Here is a 17,430-nt window from a genome sequence, read left to right on the forward strand (position 1 = left end):
ACCAATTGTAATAATAATATGAATGATTAAAATGAGTTCATGGCGATACTGAATATAAAGAGGATCCACATGAGTCATGAAATACAAAATGAAACAAGTGCAAACGCTGAAAACCTAAAATGTCAATGAATTATAAAGACATAAACAATGTTGTTGGTATTTTTTAAACATGGATTTGTTTGTTGTTTAATTCTCAACGCACACCATCGCTGCTGCGTGACAGACGTATCCATGGCAACGAGATAAACCTGCCTGTTCGGCTTATAGCCCACGGTCTGTTTCTGTTTGGGTTTTTTTGTTGTATATTTTTTGATGTTTAAGGTGATTTTAATGTCCCACAATGTGATTATATTTCCTTCAGACGGTAGAACACAATGGGGCACGTTTGGGAGAGACTCGGGAGTGTTGACTAGCAGTTGGCGGTGACTGATTTGCCTTCCTGTTTGACTGTTTACGCCCGGGTAAGTGATGCATGTGAATGACTTGTATTAAATAGTGACATGGGCAGGTGGTCACTTTCCCTTCCTGTTTCACCTGTGTCACGTTTACGCCTTAAAACCCACAAAAGAGCAGTCCTGGATAGCTTGCCTTGCCCCTGGTACTTTTTGCCCGACACTGACTGAGCTGCGCAGTGCAGTTTAAGAACATTATCCCTCTTTAATCCACTTTGCCTTCTGCTACACGCAGGTGGACAGGGTGCCACAATTAAACAACACATTTAATTGCTCCCTTGTTTTGGAAACAGAAGCATTTCTTACATTTCACTTTTAATGCTGGATGTGAAAGCCTCTCTTTAAGTATCCTCAATTATCTACTGTTTTGTAAATAGCAGTGATTCATCCCCTCAGACATGGAGGACCCTGATATACGACAACAGAAGCTCGACAACCAGGTAAAGAAACGAAGATAATTCAAGTACTGTATTTGATGACTTCTACACATTAAATAACACACACATGTTTTGCTTTGTTTAAAACTGTACAAGAAGCGGAATCCAAATGAAAGAGTTGTTACTTTTAGGTTGTTAGAGCGGATGTTTAGCTCTGTTCCTTAATAAAAGAAATAGAGGTTAAATATAATTATTGTAGTCCATGTCGACAGTTGATAAAATGGGACTTATTTATGTCCAATTAGCTTACATGTGGTTAAAACAAAGTGAATAAAGCCTGTGATCATGGCTACCTGTCAGGACCACCTGCTGCTTAAGTTTAAGTCACAGTCTTGTGACTGCTGGCTTATATCCAGGAGAGTAGCTTCAACATAAATATCTTATACAAGGGGGATCAGCAGTTAATCAGTGATAGAAGTACTAATTATAACTATAATAATAGCTGTAGTAACCAAGTAAAATAGTAGTAAACAGTAACTATGATGCACAGGCATGGTTATAGTAGTTACATGGACAATTTGCTATCCAGAATTAAATAGAATCAGAAAACCAAGATATAAAAAAAAGTAATGATAGGAATTAGCCCTGATAAAATTCAAAAATGTCACCTGGTTATTTCCTTGGTTAAATAATAGAATATGATGCTTTATTCTGTCAAAGATCATCGGTCAAGGTTGAATTATTGTCATTATATAACAAAGATTTGCACAATGACATGCATGCAGTTGGGAACATGCACTAAAGCAATGCTTCCTGTAGTGCATGTTCTGCATTTCCATCAGGAAGTATGCACACACTAGCTAAAAAAAACTATGGAGAATTCTCTATTAACATAAGCAAATATATAACCCTCTTAATACCCATGGTTTATCTTATGTCTGTCGACTCATATTCAATAACAAAGCATTAGAACATTCAAATCTAAAGAAATGCCCTATCTGGACTCTAACTGCTTTACTATCCAAACAACAACATGTACTTTAAAAAAGGGGAGTTGAATCTCCTATTGAAATTATGCAACAATAAGACATCAGTGCTCATAAAGAGAACCACAAGTTTCTCTGTAGTTTTATCCCCACATATAGGTTGAATTGACAATTTGAATGAAGTCTAATACTTGGTTCTCCCACAGCGAGCCCTTTTGATGAAAAAGCAGCAAAAGAAGAGAGCTGACTCTCAAATGGTTGTAGCCAATCGGGATGCTCGCCAAAAGAAACAAAAGCTCAAAACCGTGTGCTCCGATGAAACACCTCTGCTGATCAGCCAATCCCTAAGCAACACTTCCCTCAGTGGTTAGTATGACAATAACTTGTATGCCACTACATTTAGTTTAATTCAAAGGTCAATGTAAAGTGCAATTATGTCCAGTCTTTTGAATGATATTAAATCCATGTTTGTTTTTTTCCCCCCCTGGAGATCAAGTTGAACACGCCCATGATAACCCACTGGATGAGATCACGTTAGGTGAAGACAACACAACAGCAACTATGAAGTTTGATGAGGTGCCTTCAGAGATTCCTATTACTCCCCAAAAAATGAACTTGGAGATTGACAAAGAGCCTGACGTGAAGTGTGAGGTCGAGAATAATGCTCAGACCGAGGGGAAAAAGACAAAGAAGAAAGACGTGAAAAAAGAAAAAGCCAAACGTAAGAAAATTCAAAGCAGAATTTTTATTCTAGTGGGATGTCTTTGTTTGATATGCTGTCGTACTTTTATTACTTTGCTTGAACCAGAGATCGACCAGGAGGAGGGAAACGACAAAGAGAAGGAGAAAAAGGAGAAAAAAACCAAGAAGAAAGAGAAAGGGAACGAATCTGAAGACCCACAGAAGACAACCAAGACAACCAAACAGGAGCGAAAAAGTGAGTTCTATTTTTAATTCACATATCTACACTCTATGCAAAATACTTTTACAACATTTCAGTGTCACCTACTTTGCAGAGAAGCACTTGCAGGAGGCGTCGAGCAAAGACACAGAGCCAGTGGTGGATGTGGCGAGTCCAAAGAAGAATAAAAGCAATGAAAGTGAAGCTGAAGCCGAAGAGGCGGACGGGGCTGCCACTCAATCGCCTAAGAGGAAAAAACAACTCGACACAAGTGAGCGACAATCTGGCTTTGTTGCATATCATAATCAACAATACCATAAATCTGTTGTAATGAAAGGGTCATCTCTACAGCCAGGTGCCAAATAAGTGACGAGAGCAAAGACGAGGAAATCAAGAAGGAGAAAAGGGAGACAAAGAAAAAGAAAGCCGAGAAGACGACGCCAGGTCTCGGTTCCCTTAACTCCAACTACAGAAAGGGTTCATCATCAAACAGTGAATCCAATGAAAGAGTGAGACATTACAAATGAAACGGTTTAGTGTTGCCAGAAGAGAATTAGGCACATTTTATTAGTCACAAAAAGCATAATGAAAGTAACATCATTCTCCCACTTATTCTCATTTCAGTCATCATCTCCAATTTCAGTGAAAGACCTCGAGAAGTTTGCTTTGCGTCCGGCCCCCAGGGATGCCACCATCCAGTGTAGGGTCACCAGGGACCGGAGAGGCATGGAGAAGGGAATATATCCGACGTACTACCTCCACATGGAGAAGGAGGATGGCAATAGGGTTGGCATTTCTACTCAACTTGAACCCAAACATTGTGCACATTGATTTCAGTTCAAATGATGTTATCCTGTTTTATGTTCTGTCAGGTTTCTATCCAGGCTAATTGTCTTCTCTACAATGAATGTGCTTTTAATTCTTCTATCATCCAGGTGTTTCTATTGGCAGGCAGAAAAAGGAAGAAGAGCAAAACATCCAATTATCTCATCACCACGGACCCAGTAAATCTGTCCAGAGACACAAACTGCTACATAGGAAAACTAAGGTACTCCAAAAAAACGTTTTGCAATATCTTCTATTCCTGTAAACCCTTTTCAAAACCTCTTTTGATAAAATGTAGGGTTCCAGTGACATTATGCCTAACACTTGAGTCTCAACCCTGGGCCTTAATCAGACTTGAGACACATCTAAGAGGACTTTAGACTCGACAAAATAAAAAAAAGACTTACAAATCGACATCAACTCCATCAGCTAGAGTTGTGACTTTACTGTTACTTCAGCATTTTGACTTGAAAATCCTTCTTACTTTCCCCAAGGCCAAAGCTTGTGATTTTTCTATGCTATGACGTGTCAACACAAGGTCTCTTCGCAGGAGTAAATTAGACCATTTCCAAATTTATTTCACATTATTGGAATTCTTCCTTGAGTTGTGGCTATCTGTCAGAATCCAATCATATTGCAGGAATGGACCATAAAGAAGAAAAGTTACTATTACAAATATAATGTTTTTTCAGTATGCAAAATGTCGAAATGAAATTGGGAAAGTGCGCATCATGTCTTCTCGAGCACTTTAAGAGGGTCCCTTGATGGATTACTATCTTGCAGCTGAAATACCTCTATGATGATTTCAGATCTTGCTTTTGATTGGACTCATTTGTTTCAGGTCCAATATTCTGGGTACAAAGTTCACAGTCTATGATGGAGGTGAAAACCCAGAGAAAAAGCCGTTTGTCAAAGAGTCTGAATCAGTGCGGCAAGAGCTGGCAGCAATCTGCTATGTGAGTGTAAAATGAACTCTATATCACCCTATGATGCCTCAAAGCATATGAGAAGATAAAACCTGTAATACGATTGTCTGTCACGTTCCAGGAGACGAACGTGCTGGGGTTTAAGGGTCCCAGGAAAATGACAGTGATCATCCCAGGCATGTTGGAGAACGATGAAAGAGTGTCCATTCGTCCGAAACATGTACGTTTGAAGAGCATGTAAATCAGTTTAAAACCTCTGAAGTGTGAAAAAGGAGCTGAACTGTTGTCTCATTATTATAGGAATCTGATACTCTTCTGGCACGCCACGCAAACAGCAACACAGAAAGTCTGGTCACACTGGTGAATAAATGCCCGAGCTGGAACGAGCAGTCTCAGTCGTTTGTGCTTAACTTCCACGGTCGTGTCACCCAGGCCTCGGTCAAAAACTTCCAGATCGTCCACCCTGACAACGGTAAGACGTCTCCTTGTTCTATAATCAACCACGAGGGAAATGGCTGTCTTGAATTTATTCTTAACTTCATGGTGATCTCTCCCTGCCCCCCTGCCGCTGGGTTTTCCAGAGGATTACATCGTGATGCAGTTTGGCCGCGTAGCAGAGGACGTCTTCTCCATGGATTACAGCTTCCCCATGTGTGCCCTGCAAGCCTTTGCCATCACGCTGTCTTCCTTCGATGGTAAACTGGCCTGTGAGTGAGCCTCACTGGTGTGCCTCAAGTGCTTAACAAGATCCCTGATCTACTGTCGAAAGAAACGTACAGTTTAAATCACAAGGACACCCAATCAGTTTGCACAGGGACCTTTTTATTGTTTAGTTTTCTGGTGCTTTCTAACATCTCGTAATCACGAAATATGAAAAGCCTGCCACAGACTTAGACTTCAGAGACTTGTTATAAAGGTCCAGTATTATTTTACAGCAGATTTTATATGGAAGATACAATACAACACAATTATGTAAGTATTTTAATGTAATTGACTTGTTTTTCTTTTTATATTTGCCAGCTGTGTAAAGGACTTAAAGTATTGAGGACAACAGTTTAAAGACTACGAAATATTAAATGATGGTATCACAAGGTTTTCATCTCTATGACTGTTTTTAATCAGTAAGTGTTTACTCCTTTTAAAATGATCAGTGGATATTTTCAAAAGCCTTCTGTGGATATTCAGTCCGATCAGATGGGTTTTTCCAGCCAACGGTCACATCTATGAATGTTTGCTATCATATTTAGTCTTTATCGAAATGAAGGACACTCTTATCAAATTACCAAAAACACACATATCAGATGCGGCGATAAAGCAACAGGGTTCAGATAAAGCTAACTAACCAGGGTTTATTGCTCTTGCGCAATGTGAAGACACAAACATGTTCCTCTCATAATAACTTCACTGCTGATCTGCAGCATGTTTCAGACACCGTTCACCCTGGTTCACATGTCATTTAGGTTTCCACAAATAAAAATAAGCCCCCCTCTTATTCTCTGTGGTGTAGTAAAGAGATCATACGTGCACAGATATTTTTGGATAGCAAAATCTCAAATTAAACCTGTTATCACATCGACATGACTGTGTGCATGCTGTTTACGTGTTTCCTGCTTAAAAGTGCTCTTTGTAACAACTTATAAATAAAGAAGGTGCCCTGAGTTAAACTTTTAACCTTTGCAACAAGTCATTTGGTTGACATGCTGACGGTACGTTGCCCCCTTGGGTTAGAATGTCTGAAAAGGCTGAAAAGGTTCTATCTGCCATACAGGTTTATAATCTCTAAAGCAACAACATCGTGATCATCAGAGGAAGTAACCGGTGTCTTTATAAAAATCATCAAAACACACACACAACCATCTTCAAGCTGATCTCCCCTCGCTGCTCTACACATTGCACAACACTCTAGTAAGTTGCACAATGTTTTCCAATTACCGGTTGCTACACTTGACATGAGATGGCGTCAAATAAGTTAAGGCACTAATAAAGTACACCAGCAGGAAGTGAGTCCTGGCATGAGGGCATTTGATTGCTTGATTATCAAAATCTGCCTCAGAATGATCCACAAACATCAATTATATTCCTTTATGTACGTCTAGCTCTGTGAAACAGCTGCATTTATAAAGACACTTTGGTTTGTGACTGTAACGAACCAAATAAAAGAGAAAAATACACATTTCTGTGAGAATTTCACTTATTTAAGGAGTCAATATCCACAGAACTGTGAGTTAAGTCTACTTTATATTTGTAGGATTTAGGGTGTGTAATGTTGAGCAGTTATCTGGGGATTATTTTCATACTCTGTAGATTTCGTGGAGTATTTTTGTGACCAATTTAACTTTGCTGAGCTCAAAGGTAAGTAATTACAGTAGTTTTTCACGTGATAAGTCGAATTTCACTACCGCTTTTGAATGTGTTTTCAAAATGAACATCCCTACCGTGCTATTAGGATATGATTGTCTTCCATCTTTGTGCCGATTCATTAAGTTACTTTAAGTGAAGAAATCTGCAGGACGCTAACAAAATAAAAGCTACAACCAACAAGAAAAATAGGTTTAATGATGAGAAAATACAACTGTTTAACCAAACTAAAGGAAAATACCTAGGATAATAAACCTAGAGCACAGTTTGATAGATTTAGGTAGTGACGTGAAAACATTATGATTGGTTAAACTGTGGCCTCCCCCCTTTCGCACACTTTCTTTTTTACATCTACTCTCTGAAAAAAGCACATCCTCTCCCACCAGAGACATGTGAGTGATAGCTATCAGAGTGATGCTCTCAGACTTCATTAAACACTGCTTTTCACAAGCGCTTCAGGACGGCATGACTTAAGACTGACCTCTCCGTGTGATGGATTGTCGCTCTCCGCTGAGGATGAAGCTGCTGATCGTGATCCTGCTCATATCCACCAACATTGTCTGTCTGCAGGGATACAATACTACAGGTACTGTCTCTGCTATCATCTTTTTTATCAGAAAAATGTGACAGAGAATCGAGACGCACAAGCTTTGTACATTGGGTGTAAACAAATCTAATGAATAACTATACAATGTAAGGGAAGGATGCTTAAGAAATACACATTATAGAATACATACTTGTTAAAAGAAGTAAGTCATTGTTTAAATGTCCCTAACTTTCCTATTATCAAGACAAACACTGTAAATTGTAAGGTGGATGATTCCCAAACTCAAGGACTCCTTAACTTAACTCACAATGCGACACTTCTTACTCCTGACACTCCAAATAAACTCAGCTTCAATATTTTCCAGGTGCGGACCTTGCTCTTCACTGTGTAACAGATTACCTGTACACCATCAACTGCTCCCTGGGCGGGTTACCGTTAGACAGCAACAACTCCTACTGGCTCACTTTCACATATGAGGCATATGAGGATGGATTAGACACAATGTAAGTTTTCTTTTAACAGGTACTTGATAAAAATGCATTATCAACGTAATTATGATGATGATATTGTGTTTCCTCACTCCTTTGTGCAGGAAGGAATTTGTGTGTTTGCTGAACAACACAGATGGGAAGTACTTCTGCACCTACAGACACTATACGATGTTTATCGATCTAGATGGTTATGAAATCTCACTTTGTTACAACCAAACAGATGGGTATAAAACGTGTAAACAGCTGGTTGAGTTGTACGAGCCTGTGTATAACAGTAAGGAACACTTATTTTGTCTATTCTCCAAACGACACACATATTTAGATTCATATACAAGTAATCTACCAAATTTAAAAACCTGCTTTTTCATGTATGTTTGTCTTTAATGTGTCCTCTCTGCAGTTAAACCAAACGTACCGCGTTGCCTCACAGTCAGGCACAACGCAAGTGAATTCCACTTCACCTGGAGAAGTACCTATGAGGAATTTTCTTCTTACAACAATCTGTACAAGGAACTCAAGTATCAGCTTCAGTATTACAAGAGAGACACACAAAACGTGAGATTCAATGATGAAGAAATGACTCAGTGGCTGTTGAAATCTATTGGAAAATGAAGAATGGATAATTGGATTCAATCTCAAACACGGACAGTTACGCATTAAAGGATAGCTTACATTAGCTATTCAAGATTAGTTTAAAGACTTCATTGGAACAAAAAGTAGTGAGTTAATCAATGCTTTCAAATAAAAAAGGGACTTGTTTTATTTATCAAGATATATGAAAGGCCATTTAGTTTATGCAACAAGTAGGATACAAATTCAGAACAGCAAGCTTCCTGCGAGTAGATGATCGTCAAATAACACATTTATTTATTTTCTGAAATTAAAAAATGTTCAAGCTTTTTATAATTTTGCGACTTTGGCCAAAAAAAAGGAAGACGTTTTCTTATTCTTTGCTACTGTGAATAATTTCAAGCATTTCAGAGTCCTTTCACTTGCTTTCTACTGGTGATGTCAGCCCTTATAGCAGCGAAGAGAACTTGTTTAAGTGAGTAGCGACCACAGCGACAGCTCAGTGTGGCTCATATGGTCTGACGGTTAAACTGTGACCCATCTTTTTACCACGCTCATCTTCACATGGTTAGCTGAGAACATAACATCTCTGCTCTACTACAGTCTCCCAGGAAGCACCTCCAGAAAAAAAGGAATACTTCTCAGGGCGATAAGGTGACTTGGCTTGGGAACTAGAAGGTCACCAGTTCAAGTCCAAGTGCTCCCGAGGTGTCCCTGAGCAAGGCACCGTTCCCTACACTGCCCCCGCTGTACATATGGCAGCCCACTGCTCCCAACACTAAGATGGGTCAAACCAGAATGTAAATGTCCCCTCTTTTGGACAATTACTGGTTCCTTATTTTCTAGTTCACCCTAAAAAATGTAAATACTCCCATTTAGAAAATAGTTACTGAGCCTGCGTTGCTGAAATATTGAATATAGTATTTTCTTTCGTATTCCTTGAACAGACCATAAATCATGTGATGATTTAACATCGATCGGGACGTGTTTAGCAGCAAAACTACATCAAAAACATCCATTTACAAACTCACTGCGAGACCTTTTATTCACAAGACATTTTAAAATGCATGTCTGAGAGGTAGCGACTGGACAAATGAAACCCAGATGTTACCTGTCAAGCTTTTTGAGTCTGTAAACTGATATTTTGTGTTTAGTTTTGCTGCTGTTAAACATGGACCAAATCAACCAACACATTTTACTCTATTTGATTCTTCATTTGTGCTCCTTCAAAGCCTGACTGTTGTGCCACACTGAACATGACGCCTGTTTATCACAGTGCTAAAGCTCTTTTAGAGATTTCGACCCTTCTACAAATCGTTGAATTGATAATAAAATTGTATTTAAATAACACAATTTCTCCCAAAAAAACACAATTGACAGTCAAAAAGGGTAGGGCTTCTGGGGGTCAGTCAAATTATAGGGGTGCCAAACTTAATATGTGAAGACATTTTCCTCCTTTTCAAAGTTTACTCACATACTACGGTGTTTATTTCAGGAGCCGTCGAGAGTCTTTCTGTTCTTGGGTTTGGATTTTTCAGCAGATGATACAAATTTCGAGCCAGACACCAAGTACGCTGCCAGAGTGCGGAGCATTCCTGATGGGAAAGATTACCGAGGAGAGTGGAGCGACTGGTCTCCTGAAGTGCACTGGAAGACGGAGGCAGCTGCGAATGGTGGGTCCAAAAATAATATAGAAAACAAATCCTTATTTGCATCTAGGCTTATAATTGAGCTGTTTTCATTTACTTCTACTGTTCCATACAGATTCCCCATCCAACACATCTCTTGGTGGACTTGGTAAAGTGCTCATCCCTTTATTTGTGGTGGTGCCATTCACCCTCATTTTCTGCTGGTCTCCGATTAAAAAGTAAGCTCTCGCTCTGGCTTTTGACCCCTCTACTACAAAAATGTAATTTCCTACAAACAAGATACACTAAATATGTGTTATATATTCCTCCCACATACAGGTGGAAGCAGGGTGTTTTCATCCCAACTCCAGCACCCTACTTCCACACCCTGTACAATGAATGCCAGGGAGATTTTAAGGTAAGTGTAGCTTGTAAAACCCTGACATTTACCTCCTAAAAGTGTCACTAAACAGGCCTGTGATTACAGAGCTGGGTGGTTACACATAAACACACGGCCGACATGCTTAAGACGGAGTCAACGCTTCAAATCGACACGCTCACAAAGTGTGAAGTAGTGGAAGAGAAGGAGGAGTGTCAGCCCCAGATTTACCACCACTTCCCGGACGGAAGCGCCTACGGCAATATATCGGACCCCGGCTGCGACGCTTCGATGCTGGGGGTCCCGTACGCTGTGAGCACAATGAACCCTCCATCGTCATATGCAGAGAGCTCGGATGAAGGAGACTCAGGGTGCTGGCTGGAGAGGGACCCGCCCTGGTACTGCAACGAGTACTGCACCCTGAGCACCTTCCAACTGGGAAGCCCTGTCACAGCAGAGGATCACGAGAGCTTCAAATCTCACACCTGCCCCACATAGATCATCAGAGAGGAGGCAGTAACTGAAGCACGAGTGAAGTTACTGTACAGTGAAAGTGTGGAGTTGAACCTTCAAAGTTCAACGACACACTTAAAGTTCAATATACTAAAAGAACTGCTTCAAAATAAAACTGTAAACATATATAGATATAATCTTTTCTTCTCCCCACAACTTATGCATAATGATTGGGAGATAGAAGTGATTGCATAACATTTAGCTTGCATTGAGTTAATTCTGTAAAGACAGACACCTTTTCGTCAATCCATTTCGACATTGTTTTAATGACGACTGAATTTTCGCTTCGTTTCGAGGTAAAAAATGGAACGTTTTATTCATTTAATAAAGAAAATGCTTTAAGTTTTGTAGAAAGTTTTATTTACGCCAACACATACATGAACAAAGCACCATATAACCTTAAGTCTGATACAGAAGTAAGCCTACCTGCCTCAGTCATCATGGCCATTTTTATTTATTTCATAGCAAACACTCTGAATAACAAAAAGACAGCCAAGGCAGCAGATTCTATCATATATTACAGCATGCTGAATAGAAAACCTGGGAAAGAGAATTAGACAGAGCCATCTAGAGACGCTAGTGAAATACAACAGTATAAAAGTGCCATTCATTATACAGCAGTTGAAATACTGACAATGAAATAAGCTAATTTTACATTAAATTTATGGAAAAGAAAGGGGGAAAACATAAAAAAGGAATAGACCCTGTGAAAGAGCAATATAAAACAAAAAGATATTTTCTTCCTTCAACATTGATGACAGCCAGCTTGCATGGAGTTGATGAAACTGGTACCGAGCTGTGTCCCTCGCACCACATAAGACAATAAATGTTTAAAACCAAATGACCAGGGCGCCCGAGCACCCATCCCCTCCCAGCATTATGCGCCAACTGGCAATTAAGAAACTAAAAAAAAAAAGAAAAAATGAAGCTTGGATGGCACAGAATGTGTGGAGTTTAAATAGAAGTCTTTAAGCAAGTCCTGATGTGAGAGGCGCACATTCATTGAGACTGAGCGGGGAGGTGATCCTTGTTAAACCTTTTCCTTCTGTCCAAGTCTTTGCCTTACGAGGGGGAGAATTTTTTGGCTTGTGCTCGAACTCTTTTTTCATATTCTACTCTGTTTTGGCTGAAAAGAAAAAGTTTTTAAAAAAGCAGTTATCATGTTGCGGTGATTAGACAATTTCCAAACAACACTAAAAACAGGACCGATACGACACGAGTAACAATGCAGCTCTCTAGATGTATCCGTCAGGCTGTTGAGCTGGACACCAATGTTAAACAGGTTGTAACGGAGGACGCCGAAAGACTATAATCATCTTTGGGTCTCCGTTTGCGTCACTTCTAAAAACGTGAGGATTTAAATAAGCGGAGGAAAATGTTGTTATCTCAATCTCTATTGAGCTCTTATACTCCTGGTATTGCATCACATCCATCAGAAAGGCCAGGGAGGAAAAACTAATCCAGTATCAGTATCAAATCTACCTTAATTGTTAAACTAAGAGAAAAAGATCTGCAGGTCTAAGGGCCCTTTCACAGCCACCTCTTTTCTCCCAGACTTTTCTGTATGATCCACACCAGAGTTAGAGGTGTGAAACCTCCGGAGAAGAAGAGGTGACCTGATCAAACGGGTATCTTCAAGCGTAAAATCCTGGAGCGTCCAGAGCAATTACTCTGGAAGCACTGTATAAAGGAGATCAATAACTCCCTTCTCCTTGTTTATCTTGTTTTCTGACACGCATACAAGCTTTAAAAAAAAAGGTCACTCACCAGTAGATTGTGTAAGCCTCTGCTTGGGCTGGATCCTGGATATTTGGTTCATTTAGGAGTTCCTGGATACCTAATAAGATCTGTATGATAATTGAACCAATGAGATCAAATCATTTATAAATAAGTCAGCAACTCATCTGTTTAACATGTGTTAGTCATTAAGTTTAACATGTTCTATTATCTCTTTATTTGGGTTGGATCTCCATGAATTGTTCAATAACTCGTGACCCTTATCTTCCAGCTGTCAGTAACAATTCATATTGAATATCCAAGCAATTGCAAAGTTTCAAATAATTAAGTCAAGATAACTAAAACAGCTCCCTTTGTTTTGTTCAAGCAAATACATTTTGAGACGCAGTCAAGGATATAAATGTGGAGGTACGGTATGAAACCAAAAATAGAAATATATATATAAACAAAATATAAGACTTTTAGGAAATGTCCTATAATGAAAATGAGCTTGGCAATCCAGACCTGCTTTATTGTGATGGCTGGTCTCCAGTCCTTGTCCTCCTCTAGAATTGATAGGCATACTGTGCCTGATGGATACACATTTGGGTGAAAGAGTGGAGGCTCAAATTTACCTGAAAGACAAGAGGAAAAAGAAAATGTAAGTGCATCTCTGTTGCAGATCCATTACAAATGTCTGAGAAGATAAACAAATTCCACTTTTGTCTGACAGCTTTTCCGCAAATATACACAGACTGAACGTTTCCATTCAAGAGCAGCATTTTCTGTTGTTCAGAGAGCAACATTCAGACAACATCGACCCTGTGGCAGGTTAGAGGGACATTGAACATCAGTGTCCGTACGTTGTGCAGGACCCACAGGGGAAAGGCTGAATTATAGTGGGTTCACACAGTAGGCCAGTACTAATGTAGATAAGGCATATCAGTGTCATTAGCTTTATCGTCTCTAAAATAACAGCCAAATCATTCATGTCAAATTCTGGGATCCAAACCATTAACATCTAATCTCATATTTTTAATTAACATGCTTGCTTTAGATCAGCTTCAACAGCCTTTTCTGTCTTTAAGAAACCTTTAATTAAGTTGCAAGCGCCTAATTGATTATTTGATCACAGAAAGATTCAAAACGCGTCGCCCGTCTGTGACGAGGTTCAGGGAAACTTCTGTCTTTAATTACTTAACTGAATTGTCCGTTTGCCAGTAAACAAGCCAGACTCATGCTAGTGTCAGGATGTAAATGATGCCTGGTAGTGCACATGAAGAAGAGCGTGTATCGTGTGGCGCACCTGGCTGTTCATGGTTGATAAAGTGTGCAGTTCTTGCCATGAATTTTTTGATTGCACAATGCCGATAAGACTTCTTCAAGCATCTCTAAGACATAATAACAGAGTGCAGCAATCCCAATAACAGTAGTGTTTACACTGATCACAGGTCAGACACAGTCACTCACATTTTGGAGGCGATGAAGGATAGTCATCCTTGAACAACATGCGCAGTTTGAACAGGCCTCCTTCCCACGGAGTCTGAGGAGACACAAGAATTAGACTCATATTGGCACAGTTTGCACCAATAGTAACTATTAAAAACCATGTTATTATTGCCAGACTTCTTTTAAAAGTAGGTTTCAGGCTCATCACTGGTAAAGCTATTTTTTAAGAAGTATCCATTTTCCCAGTCACCTGTTACAGAAACAACAGTGGCTTAAAAGAAAGGCTCACTGTGCTCCATGTAGCAGGGGTTGCTGTGTAAAGCAAATATGTTCTTTATTCAAAAATACATTACATAAATACATTGAAACATGAAATACATTACCCCTTTCTTGCCAGGAATAGCACATTCCCAATTCATGAGATTCATGGTTCCGTCTGGATTTTTTGTTGGTACAGCAACAAATCCCTGAAAGATTGAACAGGAGAGTGCAAACATTTATAAAGATATCAGCTGACAAGATCAAACCTGGCGTTCACATGGACTTTGGGTGATGAGAAGTGGACAGGCCCAAGGTCTGGCTCCATGCGTCTCCAGTGAGCATGTGTGATCGAGTCTCACTTCACTGTTTCATATAGAAAACTAAATACACACGAACATCATTTCCTTTTTTAAAAAAACGGTACATAATGGAAAGTTGTTGGTGTGTTGTGCAATACATTTCAAAGTAATTACTGCACATATAATTAAAGAAATCTGCAATGATTAAAGAAAAAGCACTGCCTACAGCTTGTGTGCCTTTGGGCACACTTTTCTCAGCCTGACTGCAGTGTGTGTATTAATTTCAGATATTTCAGTTTCACATAAAGATATGAGATACTCTACTGATATGTTCTATGCCAGACAACTGCAGCACAGAGAGCTCAAAGGTGTCAGGGATTAGAGAAAGAGGGCAGGTGTCACATTTGTAAGAAACACTGGCCCATCACAACAGTACGATAACATTTCTGACACTAGAAATTATTCCATGGTACAATATATTCAAAGAAATGGCCGAATGGGTGGCACTTTAATGTGGCCCAGGATGCGTTGGCATACTACTGGTGACAGAATGTGGCCCTATGTAGCAGAGACCACCTACAAATATGGTCTGAGCATTCAGATCTGAATATGCATTTACATCTGTACTTATAGCTGTTCACTTGATCTGGCATTTAATTGTCAGGTCTGAACAGGACGGTGAAAACAAAGCAGGTGCATCTCATGAGACACTACTTACGAAAGGATGGTCTTTCCGCCATGCCTTGCGCTCCTGGGCAAGCCGGCTCAATGCAATGCCTGACATGATTCGTGGACTCCTGCAATAAGAAGAGAAAGTCAGGACAATGATATAACCGATCTTAAACCGGGACATTCACAAGTAAACTTTGTCAGCTCTTAAAAGCTGCCAATTAAGTCCTTCACAAAGCATTAGAGCCAAAAAGCAAAAGTGTTTATTTGACAGCTAGTCTACAGATGTTATCTTTCACTGTCAATATTTATACATTTTACTTTTCAAATCAGATTTACTTTCTATTTTAAAAGAGGTTTTTAAATTGTACTTATGTTTACTTTCTAGTCTTTTTCCCATTACGTGCAATGCCTAGTTTAAATGCAAATTCGACCAACACAAGCAAATGTGATCTTAAATACGAATAAAAGCAAAACAATATTTGGTAAAAGGGGTTAGATCAAAACATCAGAAAATGAAAACCTGACATCCATGAAGTGAGCTCCATTTATCAAATAAAGCCAAAAGGTCTTTTATAGTGATTTATTTAACCCATCCTCTCTAAAAGAGTGTTTTAGATACCTAGATTCAATTATAAATGACACGTCAACACGTCCTCGTTAATTATGTGTAAATGTCCTTACTTATGCCAACGTATATTTTATACAGAGGTGTCTGATGTGCACACCATTGTGTTACCAGTCCGCTTTAAACAAACTCTAATCAAGACCCTCCATTGGAATGTCTAATTATCTCTATAGCAACGATGCTTTGGAGGTAAAGCAAAGTAAAAGTAGGCAAAGCAACAAAACGACTACAAACAGCCCACCTAGCATTTACAAACTTTACATCAGCAGAGTAGTACACTATAGAAGCGGGCAACTTTGAACACCAACCTTTAAAGTGTTGTTGTTCATGTCTGTTAGGCTAAGGGGCTAGCTGAGTTAGCCGGTAGTGGTAACGTTATGGCTACAGAAAACGATTCTCCTGCTATTTTGTTTGCGCCTATTAAACTTTAGGGGCCCAGGGAAAAGAAAACATCCTCGTTTAATTTCCTACACCTTCGTTGAGTTTCACTGTAAACTTGCTGTCAACACAAATGTCAACACACTGACCGCAAAAAGCAATTCGATTAGCAAGCTAGCCGGTTAGCTTGATGAGCTAACTCATGTGCGCCAGAATCATGCTACATCCCAAAAAGCGCTGTTAGCGTCTGACACGGCCTGATGCAGCAAAAAATGCGCTAATGCACTTGATTTGAACCACATTTTGCATGACAGAAAAGTGATTTCTGTCTTTCCCCTAAGTAATGTTTATAAATAATCCGCAATAGCAACAAGGGATGTGAAATATTTCACAGGAATACTTCATATCGTAACCCATTAACGCATAGGGACAAAGAACGGCAGAGCTGAAAGGCGCACATTTGTGCATTACCAAACTAGCGAAAATGGCGCAAACTGAAGCGGGTAAAATATCTTAATACACGACCAAATTAACGTGTTCGCTAATAAAGGTGTGCTCCTACCTTTCAGTGTAATTGCACTGACTCTGGTAATGAGGCAAAATGAATTAATCGTTCTCAAATCCCGTTAAACCTTGTAAAGTTTCCCTCCTGAAAAACCACCCGCTCCGACTCAAGATAGACACAGACACAACGAAGCAAAACGGTCATCTGTCGCGTACTTCCGTCTTCGTTTAAATACTATTATCATAATCAGAAACAGGTTTATTGCCAAGTAGGTTTACAAATAAGAGGAATTTGTTTTGGTGTATATGGTGCATACTTAAACACAGTTAAATATAGAAAATTAAGAAGAATAACCCCCCAAAAAAGGAAAATCATGGTGCGTTTTCATCTTTTTCACGATGAGAGCTTTGAGTGTGGACTTTTAACTGTCGATCATTTAGGTGAAATATTTTATCTGGTTGATTGTTTATTAGTTTTCATTTGATACCACCTTTGTTGATAGCTCATAGTTTATTACAAGCAACTTTATATGGCTGATAAAGATCGTCTTTTTATGTTTCTCATTACTCATG

General features: G+C 39.4%; 3 protein-coding genes across 5 annotated transcripts; 2 read left to right on the forward strand and 1 right to left on the reverse strand.

Moving 5' to 3' along the window:
* Positions 1-257: 257 nt before the first annotated feature.
* si:dkey-220f10.4 (tubby protein homolog) lies at positions 258-5,559 on the forward strand. 3 transcript variants are annotated; one of them, XM_063892648.1, is made up of 14 exons: positions 258-273; positions 362-461; positions 830-892; positions 2,022-2,181; positions 2,306-2,536; positions 2,624-2,752; positions 2,832-2,987; positions 3,068-3,225; positions 3,341-3,502; positions 3,652-3,764; positions 4,383-4,497; positions 4,589-4,687; positions 4,768-4,939; positions 5,049-5,559. In XM_063892648.1, the coding sequence occupies exons 3-14, from the start codon at positions 851-853 to the stop codon at positions 5,180-5,182; spliced, it is 1,671 nt and encodes a 556-aa protein (XP_063748718.1). In that variant the 5' UTR covers positions 258-273; positions 362-461; positions 830-850; the 3' UTR covers positions 5,183-5,559. The 3 variants fall into 3 exon arrangements, with proteins under 3 accessions (XP_063748718.1, XP_063748717.1, XP_063748719.1); XM_063892647.1 differs by having other exon boundaries at positions 264-461; XM_063892649.1 differs by having other exon boundaries at positions 267-461; positions 849-892.
* A 1,629-nt stretch (positions 5,560-7,188) lies between these two features.
* LOC134870814 (interleukin-21 receptor) lies at positions 7,189-11,295 on the forward strand. The gene is made up of 8 exons (XM_063893245.1): positions 7,189-7,411; positions 7,737-7,875; positions 7,965-8,137; positions 8,264-8,418; positions 9,929-10,106; positions 10,198-10,300; positions 10,401-10,479; positions 10,549-11,295. Exons 1-8 carry the CDS (start codon positions 7,318-7,320, stop codon positions 10,936-10,938), a joined length of 1,311 nt encoding a protein of 436 aa, XP_063749315.1. The 5' UTR covers positions 7,189-7,317; the 3' UTR covers positions 10,939-11,295.
* On the reverse strand, positions 11,291-17,052 carry ube2ib (ubiquitin-conjugating enzyme E2Ib). The gene is made up of 7 exons (XM_063893246.1): positions 16,916-17,052; positions 15,397-15,475; positions 14,502-14,585; positions 14,140-14,212; positions 13,195-13,304; positions 12,721-12,800; positions 11,291-12,079 (listed from the first exon to the last, which is right to left on the reverse strand). The coding sequence occupies exons 2-7, from the start codon at positions 15,460-15,462 to the stop codon at positions 12,016-12,018; spliced, it is 477 nt and encodes a 158-aa protein (XP_063749316.1). The 5' UTR covers positions 15,463-15,475; positions 16,916-17,052; the 3' UTR covers positions 11,291-12,015.
* Positions 17,053-17,430: the final 378 nt, after the last annotated feature.

Source organism: Eleginops maclovinus, chromosome 10 (genome assembly GCF_036324505.1).
Source record: "Eleginops maclovinus isolate JMC-PN-2008 ecotype Puerto Natales chromosome 10, JC_Emac_rtc_rv5, whole genome shotgun sequence".
NCBI classification, from domain to species: Eukaryota; Metazoa; Chordata; class Actinopteri; order Perciformes; family Eleginopidae; genus Eleginops; species Eleginops maclovinus.

Coding starts and splice junctions, on each gene's coding strand:
- si:dkey-220f10.4 (XM_063892648.1), top strand. CDS start 851: ATGGAGGACCCTGATATACGACAACAGAAGCTCGACAACCAG. Junction 2,753..2,831: donor AACCAAACAGGAGCGAAAAA/GTGAGTTCTATT, acceptor CCTACTTTGCAG/AGAAGCACTTGCAGGAGGCG. Junction 3,503..3,651: donor AGAAGGAGGATGGCAATAGG/GTTGGCATTTCT, acceptor TCTATCATCCAG/GTGTTTCTATTGGCAGGCAG.
- LOC134870814 (XM_063893245.1), top strand. CDS start 7,318: ATGGATTGTCGCTCTCCGCTGAGGATGAAGCTGCTGATCGTGATCCTG. Junction 7,412..7,736: donor GCAGGGATACAATACTACAG/GTACTGTCTCTG, acceptor AATATTTTCCAG/GTGCGGACCTTGCTCTTCAC. Junction 8,138..8,263: donor GTACGAGCCTGTGTATAACA/GTAAGGAACACT, acceptor TCCTCTCTGCAG/TTAAACCAAACGTACCGCGT.
- ube2ib (XM_063893246.1), bottom strand. CDS start 15,462: ATGTCAGGCATTGCATTGAGCCGGCTTGCCCAGGAGCGCAAGGCATGG. Junction 12,801..13,194: donor CAGCCATCACAATAAAGCAG/GTCTGGATTGCC, acceptor ATTATCATACAG/ATCTTATTAGGTATCCAGGA. Junction 12,080..12,720: donor GAGGCTTACACAATCTACTG/GTGAGTGACCTT, acceptor TTTTCTTTTCAG/CCAAAACAGAGTAGAATATG.